At 32.8% G+C, this 27556-nt stretch overlaps 3 protein-coding genes across 4 annotated transcripts; 1 reads left to right on the top strand and 2 right to left on the bottom strand.

Annotated features, from left to right (window-relative positions):
- Nucleotides 1-1920: 1920 nt before the first annotated feature.
- Nucleotides 1921-9554, bottom strand: slc25a19 (solute carrier family 25 member 19). The gene is made up of 7 exons (XM_051106814.1): nucleotides 9402-9554; nucleotides 8666-8819; nucleotides 7995-8150; nucleotides 6460-6630; nucleotides 6138-6312; nucleotides 4158-4288; nucleotides 1921-2898 (listed from the first exon to the last, which is right to left on the bottom strand). The coding sequence occupies exons 2-7, from the start codon at nucleotides 8795-8797 to the stop codon at nucleotides 2722-2724; spliced, it is 942 nt and encodes a 313-aa protein (XP_050962771.1). The 5' UTR covers nucleotides 8798-8819; nucleotides 9402-9554; the 3' UTR covers nucleotides 1921-2721.
- Nucleotides 9555-11787: 2233 nt separating this feature from the next.
- Nucleotides 11788-15673, top strand: jmjd8 (jumonji domain containing 8). The gene is made up of 9 exons (XM_051099137.1): nucleotides 11788-11990; nucleotides 12156-12245; nucleotides 13421-13469; nucleotides 13568-13664; nucleotides 13799-13867; nucleotides 13967-14086; nucleotides 14834-14901; nucleotides 14999-15133; nucleotides 15220-15673. Exons 1-9 carry the CDS (start codon nucleotides 11893-11895, stop codon nucleotides 15298-15300), a joined length of 807 nt encoding a protein of 268 aa, XP_050955094.1. The 5' UTR covers nucleotides 11788-11892; the 3' UTR covers nucleotides 15301-15673.
- Nucleotides 15674-17064: 1391 nt separating this feature from the next.
- On the bottom strand, nucleotides 17065-23954 carry amdhd2 (amidohydrolase domain containing 2). 2 transcript variants are annotated; one of them, XM_051106461.1, is made up of 12 exons: nucleotides 23843-23954; nucleotides 22963-23083; nucleotides 22532-22668; nucleotides 22256-22395; nucleotides 20908-20962; nucleotides 20276-20488; nucleotides 20114-20202; nucleotides 19246-19390; nucleotides 18971-19078; nucleotides 18673-18741; nucleotides 18454-18555; nucleotides 17065-17679 (listed from the first exon to the last, which is right to left on the bottom strand). In XM_051106461.1, exons 2-12 carry the CDS (start codon nucleotides 23043-23045, stop codon nucleotides 17606-17608), a joined length of 1215 nt encoding a protein of 404 aa, XP_050962418.1. In that variant the 5' UTR covers nucleotides 23046-23083; nucleotides 23843-23954; the 3' UTR covers nucleotides 17065-17605. The 2 variants fall into 2 exon arrangements, with proteins under 2 accessions (XP_050962418.1, XP_050962419.1); XM_051106462.1 differs by having other exon boundaries at nucleotides 23858-23940.
- Between the last annotated feature and the right edge of the window lie 3602 nt (nucleotides 23955-27556).

Here is a 27556-nt window from a genome sequence, read left to right as displayed (position 1 = left end):
CTTTATCATCCATCATAATGACACAAAAAAATAGAGTTTTGCAGATAGTTCCAATCAACAGGAAATGTTAACAATCTGCCTACAGTGATTTGTCTGTCTAAACTGTCTTTATGCAATGTGAGGAAGAAAGTTTGAGTGGCACAAGACTTTCCAAGGATCACAGCTGGAGAATTGCAGAAAATAGTCTTGGAGTCATAATGAGCTATGGTTGGATCTCCCAGCAGAACAATGAATCAAAAGGACCATCAAAATTAACAAAAAAAAAAAAAAAAAAAAAAAAAAAAATGGGACACTGAGCACAAAATGAAGGTTCTGCCATGGATGTCCCAGTTCCCTGACCTAAACCCTATAGAAAACTGAAGACAAGAGAGTTTATCATGGAGTTGGGAATCTGAAGGGTCTGTAGTGAATCTGGATGAAGGAATGGTATATGATCTCTTGTCAAGTGTTTTTCAGAGTCATCAGGCATTATAGGATAGACCATAGCTGTTAAATTGGCCAAAGGAGGTTGCAAAAAGTATTGAATAAAAGGGTGCTATTAATTGTGGCCAGTGTGTGAGAAAAAAAAAAACTTTCATAGTGACATTTCCATTCCTTTTCATTATACTTAAAGTAAAAGGCTTTTTTTTTTTTTTTTTTAAATAAAACATCAAAATAATTACCAGTGCAGATTTATTTTCACAGGCTTCTTTGTTTACATCCACCAAGGATACCAATAATTTTGATATATGAAGACTGGAAACACAATGTTAATCTGAAGTTAAACCTGCCTCCTGGTAGGTTTAATTTAAGCTTCAATTTAGTCCTGAAGTAGCTCTAGTCTTCCTTCAGGAAATCAGCCTATTAAATTCCTGACTAGACTAAGTCTAAGACTATTTAAAACCATGACAAAGAAAGCAGATTACTGTTAATCTGGTTTAAAGGGCCACTTTAGTCTAGGACTAGGCTTAATCTCTGTCCGGGAAACCACCCCTATATGACAATAAAAAATGAAGAAATGGTTGGTTTACCCTACTGATTTAATCTAAAATGATATTAATTGGATAATTCAAAGTAAAAAATTATATGTTTTACAATGTGTATGTGTTTTGTTATTAATTAACATTAATATTCAAACAACATTGACAAAGGTTTGTTTTATTTTTTGGCATTTTAACTTTTGTTGAAAAATCTGAATGTACCTAAAGATGATCTAATAATTAGGAAACATTCTTTGCAATAATCAATTCTCCAAGCATAAAAGCAGGACAGGACAACAAAGAAAATCAAAATAAAATAATTTTATTAGAAAAATAGTTGCTTTTATCTTACGTCACTCATTTGTTTGCCGTACATTTTTGTAATATGATAGATGCGTGTTTTGGACACAGGTAAAACCAGTATGGTAAAAGTAAAACCACTATAATCCTTGGAAGAGAGTTTGTTTGTACTGATGTCAATGAGAAAGCACAATAACAAAAATGCATAAATATGGGCATAAATATCAGAGTAACTATTTCAAACAATCTTCCTCTATCTGTTAATATGGCACAAAACATTTTGATGACATAAAACACATAAAATAAAAAACCCTGAAATTAAACTATTTGTACAACCCAGATGACTGAATATTTCATGGTTTTTAATCTAAATCCAGTCTAAGCATAGTCAAAAAATGAAGAAATGCTTAAGGTTTACACTGTTGATTTAATCTGAAAAGATAATTAAAGAGATAATTAAAAGTAAAACATTGTATTTTTTACAATGTGTATGTGTTGTGTTATTAAATTCATTCAATAAACATTGACAAATGTTTGTTTTATTTTTGGCATCTTAACTTTTGTTAAAAAATCTGAATGTAACTAAAGATTGTGTAATAATTAATAAACATTTTTTGCAATAATTCATACTCCAAACGTAAAAGCAGTACATGACAACAAAGACCATCAAAATAAAATAACTTTATTAGAAAAATAGCTTTTTATCTTACGTCACTCATTTGTTTGCCATACATTTTTGTAATATGATAGATATGTGTTTTTGGACAGAGGTAAAACCAGTTTGTACTGATGTCAGAGAGAAAGCACAATAACAATAACAAAAATACATAAATATGGGCATAAATATCAGAGTAACTATTTCAAACAATCTTCCTCTATCGTTAATATGGAACATAACATTTTTAAAAATGCAATCCATAAAATATTTGACCATTCACCATTTAAAAACCTGAACAATGACGTAAAACACATTAAAAACAACATAAAACCTGAAATGAAACTATTTGTAGAAACCAGATGACTGAATAGTTCATGCACCATATTGAGTATAGTTTAAATATTTGTGAAATGCAAAACCACAAAAACTTAAAAGCCAAAACATTCTGATTTCCAGTGTTATGTATAAAAACAATAAAACAGACCCTAATGCAGAGTGCAAACCAAAACATTATGACAAAACTTAAAATCTTAATATATGTAACAGTGGTTTTCAAGTCTCCAGTCGAGAGAGACAGGAGGCAGAGCTCACTGTTACACGTAAACACGTACATTTCGTCTGATTGTTCAGTTCAAGGCTTTAGCAGAGCATCAGAGGCACAGATCCTCACTCAGTGCCTGTATTTTGAGAGCAGCTACTGGTTCCTCTTTATGTACATCTACACACCATAAAACACATGTTGAGTACCATCTGATGATCTAAAATGTTTCTCAAGTATGTCTGGAAGGCTTCTCTCAGTGCTCACTAACTGCTCTTGAGGCTGACAATGACATTGACGAAGAACTCGTACCAGAAAAAGGTGAAGCCTGTAGACACCGCAGCCTTCAGGATACTGGGGGAAAGGCCCTTAAAAAAACCTCGGAGCCCTTCCTCTCTGCTGATCCTCACCACACAGTCTACAAATCCATAATACGTTCGCACCTGCATGGAAAATACAAGACATAAGTATCACTTTGCAAAACAGATTAGAACAGAACATGCGTTACTATTCAAAAGTGGTTTTGAAAGAAATCTCTTATGCTAATAAAGGCTGCATTTATTTACAGTAAAAACAGTAATATTGTGAAATATTATTACAATTTAAAAGAACTGTTTTCTATTTAAATGTATATTAAAGGGGTGATCAGATGCTAAGTTCACTTTTTCATGCTGTTTGAACATTAATGTGTGTTGGCAGTGTATGTACAAATCTACCCTATAATGATACAAATCCATGCAGCGGTTTTTAATTAATCTGTAAAAATAATATCCCCTTTTTCAAATCGAGCCATTCTCAGATGTATGTCGGTGTGCCGTCACACCAACAGAGGCCGCTCCCTCGATAGTTGATTGACATGAGCGTTTTACCTCGTATCAGCTGTAACAGTCAGACCTCCACTGTTTCAATGCTGGAGCAGGGATGTAAGTTAGACAAGAATATCTCTGATTGAGCGATTGAGGTGTTGTGTTGCTGGATGTAATAATGAACATAGTGGTCGTCATTTACTCCCGACATCTGAGCCGCTGAAGATGCAGTGGATTACGTTTGTTTGTGAAGGGAATGCGCCTCCTGATCTACATATATCCGTCTATGTTCGCGCAAATCATTCGTGATTCAGCTTCACTTACAGCAGAAGTGAGTATAAGTGTTTTTTTATGAATCTTTGCGATCGCCTTTCCTAATAACGTGCTAGTTAGTAAATTTAGCAGCTGAAGTAAACAAGCTCGTCTCTCCAGAGAGATAAGAGAGGGGCGGGGCGAGCAGAGCTCATTAACATTTAAAGCAACCTCGATCAGAGCAGGATGAATTTTGCAGAGCTGATTTTGTCAAGGTAAAAAGGGTGTTTTCCACTACCACTGAGAATTTTCAACCAAAGTATATTATAGACTTTTCATTAAGACACTAAAGAATCATATCAACTTGTGGAAAATGGGCATCCGACGACCCCTTTAAAATGTAATTTATTCCTGTGATGCAAAGCTGAAATTTCAGCATCATTACTTCAGTCTTCAGCGCCTTACAGACCCCAAAATATCGACAGAAAGTGTATTAAACTCAGAAATTCCTGCAATCTACAGGTATACAACAATTAAAAAGCAAAAATAGTTATTATAGGAAGAATATTCAATCACTGTTGGGTTTGAACCTTCAGTTTTTGGTTAGCAGCTCAGATTATTAACCACCACACCGCTCCACCCACCTGTCCGAACTTCATCCGGGCTTCTTCAAATCCACCCACTTGAAGTCTCTTTTTAGTCAGGTCAAACGGATACGTGATGGTTTTACTGATGACTCCAGCACAACTACCACTGATTAGACTGTGTAAACCTCCTAAAACAGACGAGACACCACAGGAACATTAACAATGGCACAGAAAAACACTTCACACAAGGTTTAAATTCAATGTTAATTCATAGACATGCACTTTCAGAACAGTGTTGCTATTGTTAACTAAAACTATTAAAATTTGTTTCTGCTACTTGAAAAACAGCTGGAATAAATAAAATATGTGACTGGAGCACAAAACCAGTCATAAGGGTCAATTTTTTGAAACTGAGTTTAATACATCATCTAAAAGCTGATAAATAAGCTTTCCATTGATGTATGGTGTGTTAGGATAGAAGAATATTTGAATAATAAAATCTGGAATCTGAGGGTGCAAAAGAAAAAAAAAAAAAGGAAAAAATCAAAATATTGAGAAAATCGGCTTTAAAGTTGTCCAAATTAAGTTACTTAGCAATGCACATTACTAATCAAAAGTTACATTTTGATATATTTACAGTAGAAAATTGACAAAATATTTTCAAGGAAAATGATCTTTACTTAATGTCCTAATGATTTTTTGCATAAAAGAAAAATCAATCATTCTGCCCCATGCAATGTATTGTTTGCTACTGCTACAAATATACCTGTGCTACTTATGACTGGTTTTGTGGTCCAGGATCACATATAATACAATATAAATATTAGGTGAAAACTTGCACTTACTTACTCACTTGCTTTTAAAATGGTTGCCCTGGCAGCTAAATTAACTAAGTTTATGCTGAAGTACTAAATTTACTAAAACAAAAATGAAAGCTAGTAAATAAATAAAATGAATTACAATGTAAAAAAAAGCACAAAATGAAATTATTAAAACTTTTTAACTAAAATAAAAATGAAAACTGAAAATATAAAAATAAAAGCTCATTGGCTGAATAAGAAAATAAAGAACTTTGTATAAATAAATAAAAGCTAATTAAAAATAATAAATATTAGGGCTGTTTGGTAACGATTGATTTGGTAATGAAGTAATTGGTAGTAATATTTTTATTTGTTTTAAAGTTTTTATTGTAGTAATAAAAACTATAATAAAAATGACTTAAAATACACATATAATGGCAATGAGCTAATAACAATTGTTTCAAATTAAATATCAAAAGCACGTAATAGTATGGTTTTATTAAACAAAACAGTTAAAATACATAACGTAATAATATAATCACAACTTATGTACATTAGTATTACATCTGAGACGGCCTGACAATTGTTTTTACACTTTCCAGTGCAATCTAATACTTGTTTAATACTGACTAAACAACATTTAATTCAAATGTCCACTTAGTCTTTAATATTTGGTCATTTCTTTAATGCAGAAATGCTACAGCCACCAACATTTCTTGAACAAGAACATGTGGATATCAAAACATGTAAGAGTAAGAGCAAAGCCTTAATCTTTTTATTTTGAAATCGCAATGAACAATTAGCATATTTTAGAAAGACAATGAGGTATTCTCTTGTTTTGACGTACGTTGATAAATGATTTACCTTAGAAATCTGGACAAAGTTCCCAGGTGAACGTTATAAGTAAGTCAGACTCACAGCATATGCAAAAATGGAGATGGAGACTCTCCACACATGTAAATCATAACTGTTTGAGTGGACTAGCATTACATGCATATAAATAAAACGCATATTAAACCCGCAGCGCATATTTTTATTAATTGAATCGCAGCCATTGTGAATTCACAATAACATTATGCTTTATTATGATTTTTAAATGTTTTAATATTTCGTGCACCCTTAGGTCTTAATAATGCGTCTAATTGATTCTCGTACGCAGAATGCGCCTTTTTTATCATGACAGTACAGTTAAATATTGTAATAGTACATAAAAAGTACATAACAAGCATGCTCTGACCTTTAGATTTCGTGTCCTTGGACTCTAGAGATTTCTTCAGGACATTATAAAAGAAAAACTGCAGCCCTGCATAAGGAAACACAGCCACTAGGGTAGGTGTGAGGCCCCTGTAGAAGGTGAAGGGCCCCTCTGTGCGGAACATTGTGGCTACGGCATGTCTGAGGTTACGATATATCTGTACATATGAGAAAATCTTTGAAAATCCTTTGCATCGTGGGCCCACCAAACACTACTTGTCCACACTTTCAGAATCATTCCAACACAGAACATTAAAATTATTTAATAACGCATAATATCACACTCCTGAGGTTTGACGCCTGACCTTGGGTTCGCCCTGAGCAGCGAAGCGTGTGCGGAGGGTATCCAGCGGCTGGCAGGCGACGGTGGCGGAGCAGGCGGCCAAACCGCCACAGATGAAATGTACTCCTGGTGTCTGGCTGTTATAGGCTGTCTGCTTATGGACCAGCTCTGTTAAGGCTTCAAAACTCGCAAACTAGTTCAAAACAGACAAACAGAAACAGTGAATTTCAAGAGAATTTGTTGAATATCTACAATTGTGTGAAGAGTAACCACATGTTTGATCAGTCTATATAAAGTACTAAACAGGATAAGCTACAAGTAGAATATAATTGACCCTTTGCAGGGTGATTGATTGACAGGCGATCTGACCAATCATAACGCAGAATCCTCCATTTTTGTCTGGCAAACAAACCAGACAGACGAGTAGATTAACGTCGGTGGACTTGAACTTGAAAAATGGTGTGTACTGATGTCTTTCTGCAGTTGAAACATACATTTTGATGTTCATTCATGTTTATTTCATGCTATAACTAGTAAAGCGGAAAAGATGATCGGGTCACATGCCATTTGAACTGAGGTCATCTGTCACGACACACTGAAGAGCCACAAAATGATATTTATTGTTTAAATCTCTTTAAAAATTACAAAATTTTGAAAGACAAAATTCATTTATTGCTACAAGTTCAAAGAAGAATAGAATAGAATAGAATAGAAATGTATTAATTTATTGCTGCATCAACAGACCAGCAATATCAATATTAAATAAAACTATTTAAAAAATTAAAACATTTCCAGTAACTGAAATAAAGCTGAAATCAAATATTAAATGTTAGATTTAAAACTTTAACTTAAAAATGTAAACAAAAAATATTAAAATATTAAAAATGTTACATTGGCAGCATAATTTAATTAATTATGTTTACATTTATTAAAATTACTAAACTATAATTGAAATAAAAATGAATTATAAATTTAATAAATTGAAATTACAAATAAAAATAAAGAAATAGATAGATAGATAGATAGATATAATTATATATAGTAAAAATAAATATCATTAATATAATAAAAATAAATAACACACTGAAATAAAATAAATGAAAATGAATGAGTTAATATAAAAAACAAAACAAAAAAAAAGCACATGATAAAATCATTAAAATGAATGTAATTTCATTACAATTAAAATGGAAACTGAAAATATAAAAATAAAAGTTAATTTGAAATATAAATAAATACTATAATAGTATGTAAATAATACTATATTAATAATATTAATATTGAAATTAATATTAATAAAAATAACACTGATCGAGACAAAAATGATCTGGATATCAAGATGAATAGAATAGAATAGAATAGAATAGAATAGAATAGAATATTTTAGCAACAAAATCATAGCAGAAGAGAAGAGAATCTTTTTCTACCCTTACAATGGGTTTTATTTTCAATTTCAAGTTCATTTTAAGGTCAAAAACTTTTTATGTGGCTTAATAATTAAATGGGAAGATGATTCTGGCGTCATATATATATATATATATATATATCTCCAAGTACCTGAACTGCCCCATAACACACAGACAGTAGCTGGGCAGGAATGTGACCTTTCCAGAAAGCAGGAAGTCCTTCTTCAGTCATAATACAGCGTGTGGCCTGCCATAAACCCCAGTACTTCCCTTGACGATTCCTCCAGGACACCTGCTCGATCTGCAACTGTGCACAGACCAACACGCACAAAACAGTCAAAATCATACAATAATCCTGCTGTATCACAATACAAAGCAGTTTTGTTTGCAAGTGAAGATTTGAAAAAGTCTAAAAGTGTAACGCTGCCACCTTGAGGCCTGACCAAGTGTTGCAATAGTAGAGAAACTAAAGAAACTCATTCAACCACAGAACAGCTCATCAACTGCATCTTCTGGTGTGCATTTGTAACCAGTTTAAAGCAGATAAACAGGCTTCTTTGAACTGAGCGTACTCAGTACAGCTGTGGATTTGGGAGTGGTACTAAAATTCCACAGGAAAGCATGACTCATGTTTTAGGCATGAAGATGCTTGTATGAATCAGATGTACTAGAATAGAGGCTATTGTGTTATGAAAACAGTTTTCAGTGAATGTGTTAATATTTATGTTTTCATTTCATTATTATGCACAGAATAACAGCACTCAAGAGCAAACTCAAGAGCCCTTTGGCTGAGTGAAATAAAAGTGAAAGAAAAGTTCTTACCTGAAACCTGATTTTGATAACATCCAGAGGGCTGATGAGGGCTCGGGTGACCGTGCCTGCCACTGACCCGGCCAGAGCAGCTTCCTCTGGGGTGAGAGCCGCGGCGGGGGAGTTTGGATCATAACCCACCATTCCTGCTCAGATCAGACACAGCCTGTGCATTGGAGTGAAAAGCATTTTATGAATGTGACATTGCTGCCACTGATTTACATGAATAACTTCAGCTGGATAAAAAAAAAAAAAAAAACAACAACAACATCAACATGACTAATGTGGATGTATGACAGCTACAGTAGAATAAATATAAATAAACCAAATTATAAAAAAGTATTATGCAATATATAATACAACACACACACACACACATACACACACACACATAATAATATATATATATATATATATATATATATATATAGATAGATAGATAGATAGATAGATAGATATTATGCGTTAAAATATAAATAATTTTATATTTAAATTGAATGTACCCGCCCACTAAACATGACAGCAAGGGGCACTGACACAATGGCTGCGTTTCAAAATCTATTAAGCTGTCTGTCTAATGTTTACATGGTCAGCCGTAGATGCTTTGGTCCGGAACGTGCCTATGATGCCCAAAAATGTTGTCTTGGTTAGCTGCCCTTTATGGTTTGAGACACAACCAGTGTTTCGCTATTACATCACATACTAAGCAGACACTTAAACATACAGACTCGCGAAAACGTAAACATACCTTTCTTGTGTGCACTTTCGTGTGCACCGAGTTCCTCTGTAGAATATGTTTTTTGTGATGTTGTCTTATGAGTGCATAGCAGCGGTGTGATGTTAGAGGACACCTCCTCATGTTCCCTTCATAATTTCTGTTGAAAAGCACAGACCAATGACAGAGCGGCGCGCCTGTGTTTACTGACCGTGCTGGATTTCACGCCGAGCACATTGGTTCCTACCGTCATACCTTTCGTTTTAATTGTATGTAATAATATTTAGTTTAATAAACGTTTTATTATATTTACATAGTTATATTGGTATTTAACGCGAACATAAAATAATAAATTCTCAACACATGCAAACTCTGAATAATGAACAGAATATAACAAAATCAGATATTATTTCATTTATTGCAGTGTTGCCAAGTCCCCGTTTTTTTCCGCGGAATTGGGCTATTCTTCCACTGTTGCCGCGGGTTAAATGTCCACAGGTTAAAGCGATCCTAGTAATGTGATATTTATCCTCTGGAATGTAAATTTTACCAGGGTAACCCTACCAAAAACATCTATTTTACCCTCTGAGCTATTTTTAACAGGCCCCCCTCTAAACGCGATTGGGCTAGTTTTGAGTAACTGGCATAGACTGTAAAAAATATGGAGGTAGTGTTTTTTCACGCCCTAAATTATGCAGAATTTTAAGGCTTAATATAATTTAAACGGATGAGTTATATAACAAAAAAGTTATATAATTCAACCCCCTCACAGTTGACATGAAGGGCACAATCAGCTATATAGACCAAAATCAGCTGTAAAGTTGGGAATTTTAACTTGGGGAGTCTATGGGATTGACTCCCTTTTGGAGCCAGTCTCTAGCGGCCAGTCGATGAATTGCTGTTTAAGTCACTTGGTTGTGTTGGTTTCAATAGAGAAAGCGGGAGGTTACCGCTTGGTTATTGGGCGGGTTTTGTTGTGAAAACCTGGCAACCCTGACTTATTGCTATTTATTTATTTATTTATTTATTTATTTATATTTTAGCGCCATATCAGCAACAATGGCTATATTCATAGCAACATTAACAGTATAATTTCAATACATCGTTTACAATAATATAACATTTTCTTTAAAAAGCAGTCACTACACAAAAACATAAAAGTAACAACAATAGTACTGATAAAAATCATATAGAATCTTTCAGTTTAATCAATGATAAAAATTCTTAAAATTCTGCTGCAAGAGACCATTTTAAAAATGTCTTTTAATATATTTTCTGAGAAAAAAAGTTGTCTAATATCATTAAAAAATGGGACATTCCATTAAAATGTGGTTGAAACAGAAAAAATTCATTTATTGCTACAAGTTCAAAGTAGAATAGAATATAATAGAACATTCATTAATTTATTGCTACATCAACAGGCGAGCATTATTAATATTAACTAAAACTATTAAACAACTAAACATTTTCAGTAAAGCTGAAACAAAATGTTAAATATTAGATTAAAAACTCTAATCTAAAAAATAATGAATTAGAAATCAATTTAAAGAAAAAAAGCACATACCAATACATAAGCATTGACAACATTAAAAATAAAATAAATGAAAGCTTAATTAAAAATCTAAAACATATATATAAAAAAGCAATAATAAAACATTAAAACATTTTAATTAAAATGTAAATGAATATATATATATATATATATATATATATATAAGCTAATTCGAAATGTCAATAAATTCTATAATAATATATAAAAACACTACAAAAATCACTGTTCAGGATAAAAATTATCTTAATTTATGTCAATAGAATAGAATAGAATAGAATAGAATAGAATAGAATAGAATAGAATAGAATAGAATAGAATATTTTGGCAACAAAGTCATGGCAGAATAGAATACAAAAGAATAATAGAAGAAACAAAGATTTTTCTTTTTTTATACACGTCAGTAAAGTAATTAGAAGCAAACTTATCATTACAGTCACTACATTAATTATTCATATATATTTTGTCTGTTCATTTTTATTCGCGTTGTGTATATAACGTGTTATGTTATTCATGTCATGTATGTATATATAAACACATGAAAAAAATCTATTTTTATTTACGTTATTGAATACATATAAAAAAACATATAAATACAGATTAATAATTGTTACATACCATAAAAATAAATAAATTTTATATTTTTCTTTACCATATCAAATTACATTAATTATTCCAAGACGTCTTGCTGTATTCATTACTGAGGACATACTACAAAACATATAAACAGAATAAATAATAATCACTGAATATCATAAAAACATAAAATAAAATAAAACAAAACAAAACAGAGTCTGAGGTCAGAATTGTGAGCCCCGCCCACATCCTAGTGTGGCCTCCGCTGATTGGTCACTAACGCGATGCCTGAAACCAGGAACTGAGGGTCGTGGGATTTTGAAAGCGGCTGATGGTGAACCGCGGTGAAACACTCAGGAGGTGTCATGTGCGTGTTTTTATGACAGGTGATGAAGAAACATGGATCAGCTTGTCAGGGCTCTTTTACTCTTCCTCTTAGCGCAGTTACCGGCTTCATTTCATTGCAAAGATGCCCTCAGTGAAGATGATGGAGGATGGTGAGAGAAATACGTTACCATATGGATCACTGGCCGTGTCTCAAAACCAAGCGGCTCACTTTGTATTGAAACACGATGCTGTGATCCATTCCAAATCCTGACAATATGCAACTGATCATCTAATTGAATAAACGTGAGTGAGATTAATTATGTTTTGTTTTTCAGGGGACTGGATTCCAGTATAGAGGATGAAGGCGAGTGCAACATTGAGATCAGAGATGTGAACTCAATAACACACACAGAGTTTATTGAAGAGTAAGAACCACAAACATGCACATGTACACTTAGTTGGGAGTATTTAGACATAAAAACATAAAAACATGAATACACATAAAAGCGTAAAAATATGAATTTCATTTGATTTTTTTTTAAAATATTAACATTAGTAAAGGGATTACATACATTACAATACATCATGTTATCTGAATGATCCACAGGTGTTTTATTTATTTATTTATTTATTTTTAGTGATAGTTGTTCATGAGTCCCTTGTTTGTCCTGAACAGTTAAACTGCTCGCTGTTCTTCAGAAAAGTCTTTCAGGTCCCACAGATTCTTTGGTTTTTCTGTTTTTTTTGTGTATTTGAAGCCTTTCCAACAATGACTGTATGATTTTGAGATTCATCTTTTCACACCGAGGACAACTGAGGGACTCATATGCAACTATTACAGAAGGTTCAAACACTCACTGATGCTCCAAAAGGAAACACGATACATTAAGAACCGGGGTGTGAAAACTTTTTTAATTTGAAGATCAGGGTAAATGTAACTTATTTTGTCTTCTGGGAAACATTTAAGTATCTTCTGTAGCTTTTAAAGGGCAGTACTAAATTAAGAAAAAAAAAAAGATATCTAGGCAAAATAATAAAAATGTACACATCTTCATTCTGTTCAAAAGTTTTCACCCCCCAGCTCTTAGTGCATCGTTTTTCCTTCTGGAGCATCAGTGAGCATTTGAACCTTCTGTAATAGTTGCATATGAGTCCCTCAGTGTGAAAGATGGATCTCAAAATCATACAGTCATTGTTAAAAAAAGTTAAAATAAACAAAAATACTATAAAACCACAGAATTTGTGGGACCTGTAGGATTTTTCTGAAGAACAGCGAGCAGTTTAACTGTTCAGGACAAACAAGGGACAACTATCAATAAAATGAAATGAAATGTGGATCATTCAGGAAACAACACAGTACTACGAATCAAGCATATGTAAACTTTTGAACAGAGTCATTTTTATAAATTCAACTAATATTTTCTCTTGTGGACTACATGTAAATGTCTTTTATGTGAAATATCTTATTCAGGTAAGTACTAAATAAAAAACAACATGCATTTTGTATGATCCCTCTTATTTTGGTAAATTAATTAACATTTTGCAGGTTCTACAAGGTGTAGGTGAACTTTTGACCTTAGCTGTGTATATATATTTACAGGTATGCTTATGCAAAACCAGTCATACTCAGAGGACTTACAGATAACACAGTAAGAATTGTGGTTATGCTGTATATATCATTTGTTTATTGCTTTACGTTCTTATTCGTTTGTTCCTAACAGTGTTGTGTTGTGATTGGTTGTTTCAGAAGTTTCGCTTCCTGTGTTCCAAATCCAATCTGTTGAGAGAGTATGGAGTGAGAACAGTCCGTCTCAGCACAGCCAACACACACTCATACAGAAAAGGTAAACATGAGCACGCTTGTACACTTATCATGTGCATGGTCAATGAAATCATACTTGACCCCAGACTTTTGGACGGTTGTATAAGTGTTTTATATTTCTCTATTTATATATCCAATTTTGCTGTCTTTTAACAGTGGATGTGCAGTTTGAAGAGTTTGTGAAGTTCCTTTTGACCCCTCAGCCTGAAGACACGCTGGGCAGTGGTCAGTTCTCTCTCTTTCTCACACACACCAAAATCATTCTACAGGCTTGTTTGCACTGTGCATTATTATTTTTATAATGTGTGTGCATATTTATTTCAGATACACTGTACTTTTTTGGGGACAATAATTTCACAGAGTGGCATTCGCTGTTTGAAGAGTATAATGCGCCACCCTTTTCTCTTCCACTCATGCATCCTGCATATAGCTTTGGGATTGCTGGTATGTGCAAATCTCTGATTAAGCTAATTTTTTCAAAATTTCAATTGTTTTTTGAGTGTACATGCACACATTTTCAACAATTAAAGGAATAGTTTACCCAAAATGCACTTTTTTTTTTTACTCATCCTTAGGCTATCTATGATGTAAGTTTGTTTCATTGAAACAGATTTGGAGAAATTTAGCATTACAACACTTGCTCAGCAATGGGTGCTGTCAGAATGAGAGTCCAAACAGCTGATAGAAACATTAGAATTATCCACAAGTAACCCACACCAATCCAGTCCATCAGTGAATGTCTTGTGAAGTGAAAAGCTGTGTTTCTAAGAAACATCTTTAAAATATCCATCTTTAAGGTGTTTTAACTTTAAGCTATTGCATAATATTACTTTCTCCATAAAAAAAATAGTTTTGTCTGAATCAGAAGAGAAATATGCACAGATAAGCAGTGTTTACAAACCAAAAATTTCATAATAATTTATATTATGAAATAATAATAGATTTGTTTTTACCTCACAAGGCATTAATTGATGGACTGGAGTGGTGTGGATTACTTGTGGATTATTGTGATGTATTTATCAGCTGTTTGGACTCTCATTCTGACGGCACCCATTTACTGCAGAGGATCCATTGCTGAGCGTGACATAATGCTAAATTTCCCTAAATCTGTTGATGAAGAAACAAACTCTTTCACATCTTGGATGGCCTGAGAGTAAGGAAATTTTCAGCAAGTTTTCATCTCTCTTGCAGGACCAGGCACTGGTGTCCCATTTCACTGGCACGGTCCTGGCTACTCTGAAGTTATCTATGGCAGGAAGGTCTGTGGGGCTCTAAACTCCTACAAATGCATTATTTACAGCTTACGTACTTATGTAATTTTCCCTGTCCATATATTGATGTGCTTGTGATCTCCAGCGTTGGTTTCTATACCCGCCTGACGAGGCACCTGAGTTCCATCCCAACCATACCACTCTCTCCTGGGTTTCTCTGTCCTACCCAAACCTGGAGCTCCACCAGAGGCCCCTGGAGTGCACCATACGACCCGGAGAGGTGAGGTTGAACCCTTTTACATACTTAAATACCAGGCACAAAGTGTCAAAGTCAAGTCAAAATCACATAATCACGTTTTTGTGCAGGTGCTGTATTTTCCAGATCGTTGGTGGCATGCAACTCTTAATCTGGACACCAGCGTTTTCATTTCAACTTTTCTGGGGTGAAGACTGATGTGGTGGGACAAACGCCATGTGTATTTGACTTGAAGGACTGAACAAGATTCGCTGTTCAGAGGACCAACTCAGAGGAGTTTGACTCAGTTTGAGCAAAACGAAGAAGTCAAGCCATCCGTCCATTAACTTGAGCAATATTAATGTTTTAATACAAGCTGCTTTTATTGTGAGATTTAAGTAATTTTTTAAAATAAAGTTGTGTTAGACAAATCATGCTAGACACATGATTTGAATTTTTTGCATTTGGTTTTCATAGTTGCATTGAACTAAACAGGTAATCAATTCAAGTAATCGATCTTATGTCTTCCACTGGAAGCCCGTTTCTGCCACTGAATAAAAAAATAAAGGTTATTGTGACTTTTTATCTCACAATTCTAATATTTTTCTCAGAATTGTGAGATGTAAACACGTAATTGTGAGTTATAAAGTCAGAATTGTGAGATAAAAACTCACAATTCTGACTTTTCTCAGAACTGCATGATTAAAAACTAGCAATTGCGAGTTGTAGTCAGAACTGCATGATAGAAACTTGAAATTTAGACTTTCTCAGAATTGCGTAATTAAAAATGCGCAATTGACTTTTTTCTCAGAGTAATGTAAACTCACAATTATGAGACATAAAGTCAGAATTTCAAGACAAATTAAAGCTGCAAGCAGCAGTGAAGGGGCCCTTGCACCCGGGCTCACCGCCAACTGGTGGCTTTAGTAAAGCAGTGAATGGTGGGCAGTATGCTTTTAATATAGTAAATATAGGAAGAATGTGTTAAAGTCATTTATATGTGCCAAACTTCCTGGTGCCAGCTGGTGGCGCTATGCCTATAACTGAATATTGGTATGTAGATGTATTCAGACCAAAACTGTTGCCAAATGTGTGACGTTTGGTGTAGATTGAACATGGTATGCTTAAGTTAGTGTAAAACATTGTTATATGATTATAACTGAATATTGGCCTTTAGATGTCTTCAGGACCGGACTCTTACCAAACGTGAAGTTTGGGGCAGATTGGACATTGTATGGCTGAGTTATAACAACTTCTATTCCCATGGCGAAACATCAAACTTTGTCAGGCCGCCACAGACACACCCTTCAACGAAAACTCAAGATCTTCACAATTTAACATCACAAAGGCCTTTAGATTAGGCTGACCAAGTTTGGTGTTGATCTGAATAAATCTCTAGGAGGAGTTTGTTAAAAAATGACGCCTGAAAATAGCAAAATCAGCACAAAACTTCAAAATCAAAAGAACTTACTTCCTGTAGGGATTTGGATTTCGTACCTGGAGACGTTTTTGTGGGTATTGGTGTGTTACATGTATGTACCGATTTTCATACATGTACGTGAAGCGTACCTCGAGGTGCACTCTGTTGAAAATGAATAGGTGGCGCTATCAAGCCTTTTTGCCACACCCACTTCTGAAACCCATATCAGATGTAAATTTTCTCCAGTTCTGATGCGTGTACAAAGTTTCATGAGTTTTCGAGCATTTTTAGGCCCTCAAAAATGCGATTCATTTTGGAACGGAATAATAATAAACAGAGCAATTCCAACAGTGTCCTCGCACCTCGCATCATAATTCTGGACTTTTTTTCTCAGAATTGCAGGATAGAAACTTGCAATTCTCACTTTCTCAGGATTGTGTGATATAAACTCGCAATTGACTTTTTTCCTCAGATTTGAGTGATATAAACTCAAAATTATGAGAAAGTCATAATTTCAAGACAAAAACTCTGACTTTTCTCTCAGAATTGCATGATAGAAATTTGAAGTTCTCACTTTATTTCTCAGAATTGCATGATACAAACTCACAATTGATTTTTTCTCAGATTTGAGTGATACAAAAAAAGATAAAACCTTGAAAATGTTAACAAATAAAAAGAACAGAATATAAACTTTATTGAAATCGGTTAGTTAAACTGTCCAGTTTCACATCAGATTGGGAGCAATATTTTATATAGGTTATTAATGAAATAACTGGACCGTTGTTATTGTTATTTTACTTTTGTTTTTCATATTTGAACAAGTTAAATTTATGTTGAACAGCAACACACATCCATACACACAGTATTTGATAAAAAATGATTCTGGCTCTTTTTGAAATGCCCCAAGATGCTTTCAGCTACAGTACATGAGCATGAGTGTCATCAGAGCTTGTATATATACGTAGTAGTTTTCAGGGATTAATCAACAAAATGAAATGATATGAGAGAGAATAATACATTTTGCAGTAATGTGTCTTTTTGGTGATTCAAGTCCAAAGAGAGAAAAGCAGCAGCAGAAGACAGTCGTCCAGCTGACATCACTTCTTCCAGACCTGCTGTCCAGCAATGTAGGTTTCCCTGACTGTCAGTGTGTCATCAAGCACTACAAAATCTACAAAACAATACACATAACTAGATGCATTTCATATCAAAAACACTTGATTTTGAACACATCATCTATCCAGTGGACACAATGATGTCTTAACTGCTAATAACCTTCAAAATGTGCAAATATAAATATGTCTGCCCATCAAAGAGGATTACATTTGATGACATAGGGAAAAAGTGGCAAAAGTGGCAATGCTGTGATATGCTATTAAACAACACATCAAATGTGCATAAGCTTTTTCTTGCTTGTGAATGAGTTTAATGGAATTGTTGACCCAAAAATGAATATTTGCTGAAAATGTGCTCGCCCTCACGCCATCCAAAATGTAGATGAGTTTGTTCATTGTAACAGAGTTGAAGAAATTGAGCCATTCAGCAATGGATCCTCTGCAGTAAATGGGTGCCGTCAGAATGAGAGTCTAAACAGCTAATAAGTAAGTAAGTAATCCACACCACTCCAGTCCATCAATTAATGTTTTGTGAAGTGAAAAACTGCAGGTTTGTAGGAATCAAATCCATCATTAATGCATTTTAACTTTATCAGCGGTTTGGACCCTCATTCTGACGGCACACATTCACTGCAGAGGATCCATTTGTGAGCAAGTGATGTAATGTTAAATTTCTCCAAATCTGTTCTGATGAAGAAACAAACTCATCTACATCTTGGATGGCCTGAGAGTGAGTACATTTTTAGCATATTTTTATTTTTGGGTCAACTATAGCTTTTACAAATGACTATGCAAATTTTAAAACAAGTCAAAAAAAGATATGTTCATACCTGCATCGGTGCCGTACTCCAGCGTTCCCTTCCTGTGACTGATTCCCAGCAGCTGAGCAGGATGCAGCGATGCAGCTTCTAATGCAGCTTCTACTGTACATCCTACACACACACACACATCAGGATAAAACCTCTATGATGGACACACACAGCCCTATAATGGATAACATGCAGTCAGTGAACATGCAAGTGTAATCAGACACAAAAACACACACTGACCTGACACCTCTCTAAAGTGTCTCACACACATGTCCATGGTCGCAATGCTGCCACTTAAAGTTGTAGTGCCTAAAATCATGAATAAACTAACATCAAGGCATTTTTATTTCAAATAAATGCTATTCTTTTGAACTTTCTATTCATCTAGGAATCCTGAAAAAATGGTTTTAAAATATTAAAGCAGCAAAGAATTTTGTGACACTGAAGACTAGAGTAAAGATGCTGAAAATTCAGCTTTGCATGACAGGAATACATTACATTTTGAAATATACTTGAATAGAAACCATTAAAAGCAGACCTGCGACATAAGCGTGAAGCCCCTGGATGTCTATCTGCTGCTGTCCGAGTGTGTGTCGACCAGGAGGGAGACCCATCGCTGTCACAGCATCAGTAACCAACACCAACCCTGACAAACACACAAACACACACACAGAGACATACTCTATTCTTACACACTGATTAACTGTATTACTGTGAAAATCTGCTAGGGATGCATGCTTTAAAATGTTTTGAAATGCATTATACGGTCAGTATTATGAACAGATTTGTATGTGTGGGTGTGTGGGTGTGTACCTGCAGGATGAGCTCTGTGTGCGATACGCAGCGCTGCAGGGTGTGTGTGTATCCCATCTGCGATCATACCGTAGTAAACTGTCTGACCTGGTGGGATGTGATCACTTGTGAGCAATCCCACAATGCCTGGATCCCGGTGATGAAACTATAACAAAACAGAATATTAAATACCTGGTGTGTTGGTATGCATAAGTGGTCATGCACTGCAAAAAAATAATTTTCTTCCTTAGTATATTTGTCTTTTTTCTAGTATAAATATCTAAAAATGATTACGGATCTACTGGACAAGTAATATTACTTAAGATATTATGCCTTGTTTTCTGAAAAAATTACCCAAATTAAAACAAGCAAAAAATATCTGCCAATGGGGCCAGAAAAATAATCATGTTTAGCCTTTGATTTAAGATTATTATTATTTGTCTTATTTTAAACGTACATATGTATGTATATTACTATTTTTACAGTATTGCTGATTAAATAAATGCAGCCATAGTCACAACAGTACTATTTTAACTGTATATTTCTTCAAATAAATGAAGCCATAGTCACAACAGTACTATTTTTACTGTATATTTGATAAAATAAATGAAGCCTTGGTCACAGTATTACTATTTTACTGTATTTCGGATCAAATAAATACAGCCCTGGTTACAATATTATTATTTTACGGTATTTTTGATCAAATAAATGCAGCCCTGGTCACAATATTATTGTTTTTAGTATATTTCCATTTTAAACATACATATGTGTGCATAAACTTGTGCATAAAAAGTATGTTATCTAATGCAAATAATTGTTAATTACTAAATTTGCATACGTGTGTGTATGCCTTTGTATTAATGTGTGTGTGTGATTGTGTGATACTAACAGGCAACATGGCATTAAATAAGTGTGTAATGAATATGGCTCCATTCTTCACAGCCTCTTCAGCCTGAGAGAGATCAGCCGTAGAGTGACCTGGAGAGAGAAACATTTTAGAAATGCTCAGCCAATTGAGAAATGTATTAGAAATAATAAATTGCATACGCACCAAGTGACACAGCTATGCCTCTTCCTGAGAGTTCACGGATTGCTGCGGCGCTATTGGCAAGTTCTGGTGCAAGGGTTACCATAGCGACATTGTCCAGGCTGCCATAGGTCTCCATCAGGTCGGCCACGCCCCCCGCTTTAAAAGTGCGGAGGAACTTAGGAGGGTGTGCGCCTCTCTTCTCTTCACTGATGAAGGGCCCCTCCAGATGAATACCTGAAATAAATGGGAGTAAAATCATTTAAAAAAAATCCTTTTGCAGTAAAATATACAATAAAACATCAACACAATTAATGTCAACACGTTTTATATATATAATCAAGATACTATTACAGTTTTTTAATCAATATTTTGAATAAGTTTGTATTTTTATATTTTCCATTTTTCGAGTTCTACTAATTTTATTGCCTGTTTTTGTCATTTTCTTAGTTTTTAAAATCTATTCATTCATTTTTATTTTAGTTATTTTACTACATAAAGTTAAACTAAATAAAAGTAAGATGTGTTTTTATATTGTACTTTCAGTTAATGTTTATATAAAGTAAATAGTATATAATAGTATGTAAGTATAATAAAGTAAATAATGTCTATTTATTTTGTTTGCACAGAGCACACTATGTCTGTGTACATCTTACCTAAAACTCCTGCCCCTTCAGGTCCTCCATCCTGAACTTTAAGCTCAGGGATAACCTGTTGAGAGAAAGACAGCAACATTACTAATGCTAAAAAATTAAGCCGCATGACTGTTCGCAAAACTGATAATATTAAGAAATGAGCAACAAATCAGCAAATCAGAATGATTTATTAAGGATCATGTGACACTGAAGACTAAAAAAATGATGCTGAAAATTCAGCTTTGTTATCACAGGAATAAATTATTTTAAAATATATTCAAATAGAAAATATTTAAATTTTAAAGTATTTCACAATATTAGTTTTGATCAAATAAATGCAGCCCTGGTCACAATATTATTATTTTTACTGTATTTCTCATTAAAAACATGCAGATAAGATAAGAACATAGTAATAATACAGTAATACAGTAATAAATGAGACTATGGCTGCATATATTTGATCAAAAATACAATAAAAACAGTAATATTGTGACCATGGCTGCATTTGTTTGATCAAATATACAGTAAAAATAGTAATACGGTGTTGAGCTGAATTTAACTGATCAAAAATACAGTAAAACAGTAATATTGTGAGCAAGGCTGCCTGTATTTGATCAGAAATACAGTAAAAATAGTAATATGTATGTTTAAAATAAGACATATTCCTAGTACAAAATGTACAAATACATGCAGCCTTGGTTACAATATTACTATTTTACTGTATTTTTGATCAATAAATGCAGCCCTTGTCACAATATTATTGTTTTTACTGTATTTTTGATAAAATACATGCAGACTTGGTCACAATATTACTATTTTTACTGTATTTCTGATCAAATACATGCAGACTTGCTCGCAACAATACTATTTTACTGTATTTCAGTTTAGTGTATTTCCCTGGTCACAATATTACTCTTTTTACTGCATCACCGATCAAATAAATGCAGTCTTGGTCATAATATTATTATTTTTTACTGTGTTTTTGATCAAATAAATACAGCCCTGTTTACAATATTACTGTTTTCTGATTTTAAAAAATGCAGCCCTCATCATAATATTACTGTTTTACTGTATTTTTGATCAAATACATAAAGACTTGCTCACAGTCTTAATTTTTTTTACTGTATTTTTTATTATTGTTTTACTATGTTTTTGATCAAGTAAATGCAGCCCTTGTCACAATATTACTGTTTTTACTGTATTTCTAATCAAATACATGAAGACCTGCTCACAAGTATTATTATTTTTACTGGATTTTAGATCAAATGAATACAGCCTTGGACACAAAACAATTTTTTTTTATCAAATAAATGCAACCTTGAGCACAAGAACACAATACCAACACATTAATTCCTGGTGCTAGGTGTACCTTATGGTATATTTCCGGTGGAGACGTGACAAGGGTGGGGCAGAAGGAAGTGACGCCATGTTCTAGAATCTTTTTGGCCACTAAAGCCACGCCTCCTCTAATGTCACTGCTGGCCTGGGAGAAGTCCATGCCATATCCACCTATGAATAGGTAAAGAGGGGAAAAGCTTATCACTACAAGATATCAGTATGAGTACAGAGACTTTTACACAAACTGGTGAATGTAACAATGTCAACCCACTGTGTACTTTTACATTAGTCTTATGTTCTTGTTTACCATTTATCTGTACATCTATGAATCCAGGTGCAATGATTTTACTCCCGCAGTCAACTTTGTGATCCGCAAAACCCTCCTCATCGAAGAACAGCTTCTCTGGGTTCAAAATCTTGCCGTCACGAACCCAAAGGTCTTCCCTACAAACACAGAGATTTCCCCTCACAATCACTGTAGAAATTGTGCAGATTTCATCAGGGGTCAATTATAACTCATAATGTTTTAACCAGCTTTTCATTAATAAGCAAGTCATTAATAAACACACTTATATTATCCAACATCTAACACAGTAGTTGCTGAGATTGTAAAGGCCAGTCTAATATGTCTAATATGTTTACGCATGTAAATTTGTACTGTGTACAACAAACTTCTTAAGGTAACAAAATGATCAATTATAACTATAAAGAAATCACAGGTGTGTTATCATATGTTACCAATGCAGCCTGTGGTCCTTCAGTATCCTACAGTTTACAAACTGTGTGATTGGGGCATCCGAAACACTCTTATTGGACGGCATCTCTTCCGAATTCCCACCCCTGCACTTAAAAACACCCTCTGAAAAGAAACCAGAAATATCAGGTCTTTGTAGCGGACCATTCTGATTTGATTATAACACATACGTACCACATAAAAACAGAAAATACTTACATAATAATCATGTTTTGTTTTTAATGGATGTTTGTATGACAACTTAATTGATGCAATGCAGTAATGTATGGTCTCCCAAATCATCTTGGTTTATTAATCGGACAATGAAACTCACACAAACCACATGTGAAATATAAAAATACTTCCATAAGTTTAAAAATAAAACTTACAAGATGCACACTTCCCTTTGACACTATTATATAATTGTATTTTATGTATGACAACGTCATTAACGAGCACTTTTTATGTACTTTTTTATGTTTTCTTAACAGTGCTATACAAATTGACTATCTTGACCTCGGTCAAATACAATGACCGAACAATCATTGCCCTTTCGAACACATTTTATGTCTTTTTATGACATACTGTAGTTTAACTTTGCACTGTCAAACAATTTTTCCTGGTAAAGAAACTAAGTTTATACGGACAAGTAGATCTGTCGACTCCTGCGTTGTTGTTATTTTTGTTATTTAATAATTAAGTAGCACATAATGGCACTGTTTTTAAAACAACAAGCAGTGCGTTTACACTGTTACATTGATGCAGCAGAAGGTAAACAAACACACCGGAAGTACGGATCGAACTTTTCTTTCATTCATTCATCTTACAGATACCGTATTATGACAAACATATGATCATCGGCTGTATTTTCATAAACGCACTTACCGTTAATTTACATACTTTTACTCCGATGCAGTCCGCGCCTCTGTTCGGTAGGAAGTCAGTAGAGCACTGTGTGTCACGCGCGCTGTCAGCTGATGAGGAGGCGTGGCCAGCGTACACGCGCTCCGAGCGTCTTTAAATTGAAAAACACAACCAATACAAACAAAAACAAAAACGAAAACTGTAATTTTAAACACAAAAGTTCAACAACATCTAAAAACAATGTGAACAAATAATTTGTCTAAAAAATAAGAAAGCTTTAAAATTTGTCAGGCTACATTTTGTAGCCTAAATATATAATGTTTTACCCAACTTTATCCTTTGATGTTTTCTATATTATTATTATTATTATTATTATTATTATAGTATTTTTTTTATTTATCCTAATGTAGTAATTAAGTGGTAATTAAATAGAAAAATACAACAAATACAAAATAATAATAATAATAATAATAAATAATTACATTTTAAACACACATTTTCAATAACATCTAAAAACTATTTGAAAAAAAAAACGATTTGTCTAAAAAATAAGAAACCTTTAAAATTTGTTAGGCCTATATTTGTAAATATTTTAATGTTTTTACACAATTTTTTCTTTCTTTTTTAAAAATATTATTGTTGTTATTATTATTAATTTTATTATTATTATTATTATTTATTATTTATCCTAATGTACCCCCATTGGCAATTAAATGGAAAAATACAACAAATACAATAAATAAATAAATAAATAAATAAATTTTAAACACAATTTCAACAACATCTAAAAACTATTTGTCTGAAAAATAAGACAGCTTTAAAATTTGTTAGGCTAATATTTGTAAATATTTTATTGTTTTTACCTACATTTTTTCTTTCTTTTTTTAAATATTATTATTATTATTATTATTATTATTATTATTGTTATTATTATTATTATAGTATTTTTATTTATCCTAATGTATCCCCAGTGGTAATTAAATGGAAAAATACAACAAATACAAAAAATAAAAATAAATAAATAAATAACATTTTTTAATTTTTAAATACATTTCAACAACATCTAAAAACTATTTGAAAAAACAATTTGTCTAAAAAATAAAAAAGCTTTAAAATGTATTAGGCTACTATCTGTACATATTTTAATGTTTATCTAACTTTATCCTATTTTTTCTAATTTACTATTATCATTATTATTGTTATTATTATTATTATAATTATCATTAAATGAAAAAAAAAAAAAATAGAACCAATACAAACAAAAACAAAATGTAAGCTTTTAAACACACAAGTTCAGCAATATCTAAAACAATTTTAACAAACAATTTGTCTGAAAAATAAGAAAGCTTTAAATTTGTTTGGCTACTATTTGTAAATATTGTAATGTTTTTTATCTAACTTTACCCTTTGATTTTATTTCTATATTATTATTATTATTATAATTATTATTCAATTTCCGTTTACCCTAATGTACAAAATAATACTGCAACAAAATAATAATAATAATAATATGAATTAATTGCAAGTCATGACATATTTGTTTCATATATGTGACGTATTGTATTATAACTGTTTTACTGATTAAATTTAGCAAAGCATCCAATATATAAATTAATACATATGTTCTATAAAGTGCCTTGTTTACTTGTATTTCATTTTTTTTTAAAGCAGTGTCAGCGTCTCTTTAAGACAACTTACCCCATACAACAGATCAATGTGTGTTTAGAGAATTGTATTATAATGTTAAATAGTTTGTTGTAAGCAACAAAGAATTTATAACTTTTCTAAGAGTGGGCGTGGCCATTTGTACATTTTATGGGTCTGGCTTCCAGTCTCATCCACATCCAGCTATTTTTAGCTGCACAAAACAGCTTGTTTTATTTGATAAAATATTATTTTAATGTATTATCTTAATTATGAAAACACTAATTTGTAGTACAATTGTAGTACTGTTTACTGCACATTGTTATTCTTCTCGTTATTTCTCTATAGTGGCTAATAAACCGGAAATCTTGTCCATTATCTAACTTCCACGTTAAAAAATAAGGTTGATACACAAATTTAAACAAACCAGAAAAAGTGACGACTAACGCATGTCAGTGTGACCTTGACCACTCAGATTATTGTAGTAAAATACAGTTAAACACATGCTTAATAAAACACACAAAATCAAAGCCAGTCAAATAAAAGGCAAATTTCAAGTTCACTGACTTGTGTGTATGTGTAAGCCACTGACACTAATAATGTCAAGCAGAGGTAACTTTATCTTAGCCGCTCTATGTGCAGTGAGGCTACACATTGTTTTCGGTGCACATTAATATCAAAGGACAGATATGAGCTGCCGGCTTTACCCTCGGACACAAACCCCTCACACCTGCGTCATTACTGTTGGGAACAGCCCCGCAGGGCCAAACACACGCCTTCATTTCCCGCCATCCTCTAACCTGTGTCAGACAGCTGGCCTCTCACATTCACAGCATCACACATTAGGAAAAATAGAGAAAACAAACTCTCTTCATTAGTAAAACAACATATCAGAGTATTTGAGGTTATGCTGCTGTTGTTGTCATGTTGCTAAAGTTTGTTTACAGGCAGTTAGATTAGATGAAATCTTTTTCCATTTGATAAATGTCAAATGAGTCCTAAATAGATGCTTGAAAAACCTAAACAAACACATTTGTCAGCATTATTGGTCTATGCAACTAAATTTTTAGCATTATTTATAGGGCTGTCAAATGATTAATCGTGTTTAATCGTGACTAATCGCATACAAAATAAAAGTTTGAGTTTCCCTAATATATGTGTGTGTGCTGCGTGTAATTATTATGTATATATAAATACACACAAACTAATGTATATATTTAAGAGAACTATTTTAAATATATTTTTTTATTTATATATAAAATAAATTATATACAAATTATAATAATTACATATACTTGTAAATATTTCTTAAATATATACATGAAGGTGTTTGTATTTATATATACATAATAATTACACACAGTACACACACATATTAGCCAAACTCAAACTTTTACTCTGTATGCGATTAATCGCAATTATTTTGACAGCACTATTTATAACCAAATGGTTAAAATTAACCATTAAATTAAAAAAGAAAAAAGGGGATGAATACATAATAAAAATACAAAATATAGTATAAAAATATTATAAATATATTAACCAATACTAATATTGCTAATATTGTATAAACTAATCAATGAAACTTATTACAAACATATAATCTAAGAAATTCTTAAATATTATTACTGTTATAATAGATATTCATATTATTTTTTTATTATTGATTATTATTTTATTGATTAAATAATTCATCAATTTTCAATAAATGTATTAAATAGTTCAGTTGAAACTAACCCTGTCAGAGCTGAACCTGACCATCACTGTATATTAATAAAATCTATAAAACAAATTGTATTAATGACAACTATTTTTAGAAGACGTTATAGTTTGTAGAACATATTAAAACAAGCATAATTTAATAAATGTTGTAATGTCATGAGTAATTCAATCAACCATTAGTTTGTATATGCATATATCATAAAAAAAAAGGTTCTTTATTGCCATTGATACATTCTTTAACATCCATGGAAATTTTAAGTTGCAGAAAAGTTTCTTTATAGTGAGAAATAAATAAAATTTATCTTTTTTTACTGTTCAGTGAAAGCTTCTTTGGGGATACAAGTGAATAAAGCATTTCAAATAATGTCT

Source organism: Labeo rohita, chromosome 3, assembly GCF_022985175.1.
Source record: "Labeo rohita strain BAU-BD-2019 chromosome 3, IGBB_LRoh.1.0, whole genome shotgun sequence".
Lineage (NCBI taxonomy): Eukaryota > Metazoa > Chordata > Actinopteri > Cypriniformes > Cyprinidae > Labeo > Labeo rohita.
This window is presented reverse-complemented; position numbering and strand designations above follow the sequence as displayed.

Excerpts from the sequence above, each read along its gene's own strand:
- slc25a19 (XM_051106814.1), bottom strand. The coding sequence starts at position 8,797 with ATGGTGGGTTATGATCCAAACTCCCCCGCCGCGGCTCTCACCCCAGAG. Across the intron at positions 8,151-8,665 it reads TTATCAAAATCAGGTTTCAG|TTGCAGATCGAGCAGGTGTC; the intron begins GTAAGAACTTTT and ends GTCTGTGCACAG. Across the intron at positions 6,313-6,459 it reads CTGCTCAGGGCGAACCCAAG|ATATATCGTAACCTCAGACA; the intron begins GTCAGGCGTCAA and ends TCATATGTACAG.
- jmjd8 (XM_051099137.1), top strand. The coding sequence starts at position 11,893 with ATGGATCAGCTTGTCAGGGCTCTTTTACTCTTCCTCTTAGCGCAGTTA. Across the intron at positions 14,087-14,833 it reads ATATAGCTTTGGGATTGCTG|GACCAGGCACTGGTGTCCCA; the intron begins GTATGTGCAAAT and ends TCTCTCTTGCAG. Across the intron at positions 14,902-14,998 it reads AAGTTATCTATGGCAGGAAG|CGTTGGTTTCTATACCCGCC; the intron begins GTCTGTGGGGCT and ends TGTGATCTCCAG.
- amdhd2 (XM_051106461.1), bottom strand. The coding sequence starts at position 23,045 with ATGCCGTCCAATAAGAGTGTTTCGGATGCCCCAATCACACAGTTTGTA. Across the intron at positions 20,963-22,255 it reads CACCGGAAATATACCATAAG|GTTATCCCTGAGCTTAAAGT; the intron begins GTACACCTAGCA and ends TTCTCTCAACAG. Across the intron at positions 19,391-20,113 it reads TATTTAATGCCATGTTGCCT|TTTCATCACCGGGATCCAGG; the intron begins GTTAGTATCACA and ends GTTTTGTTATAG.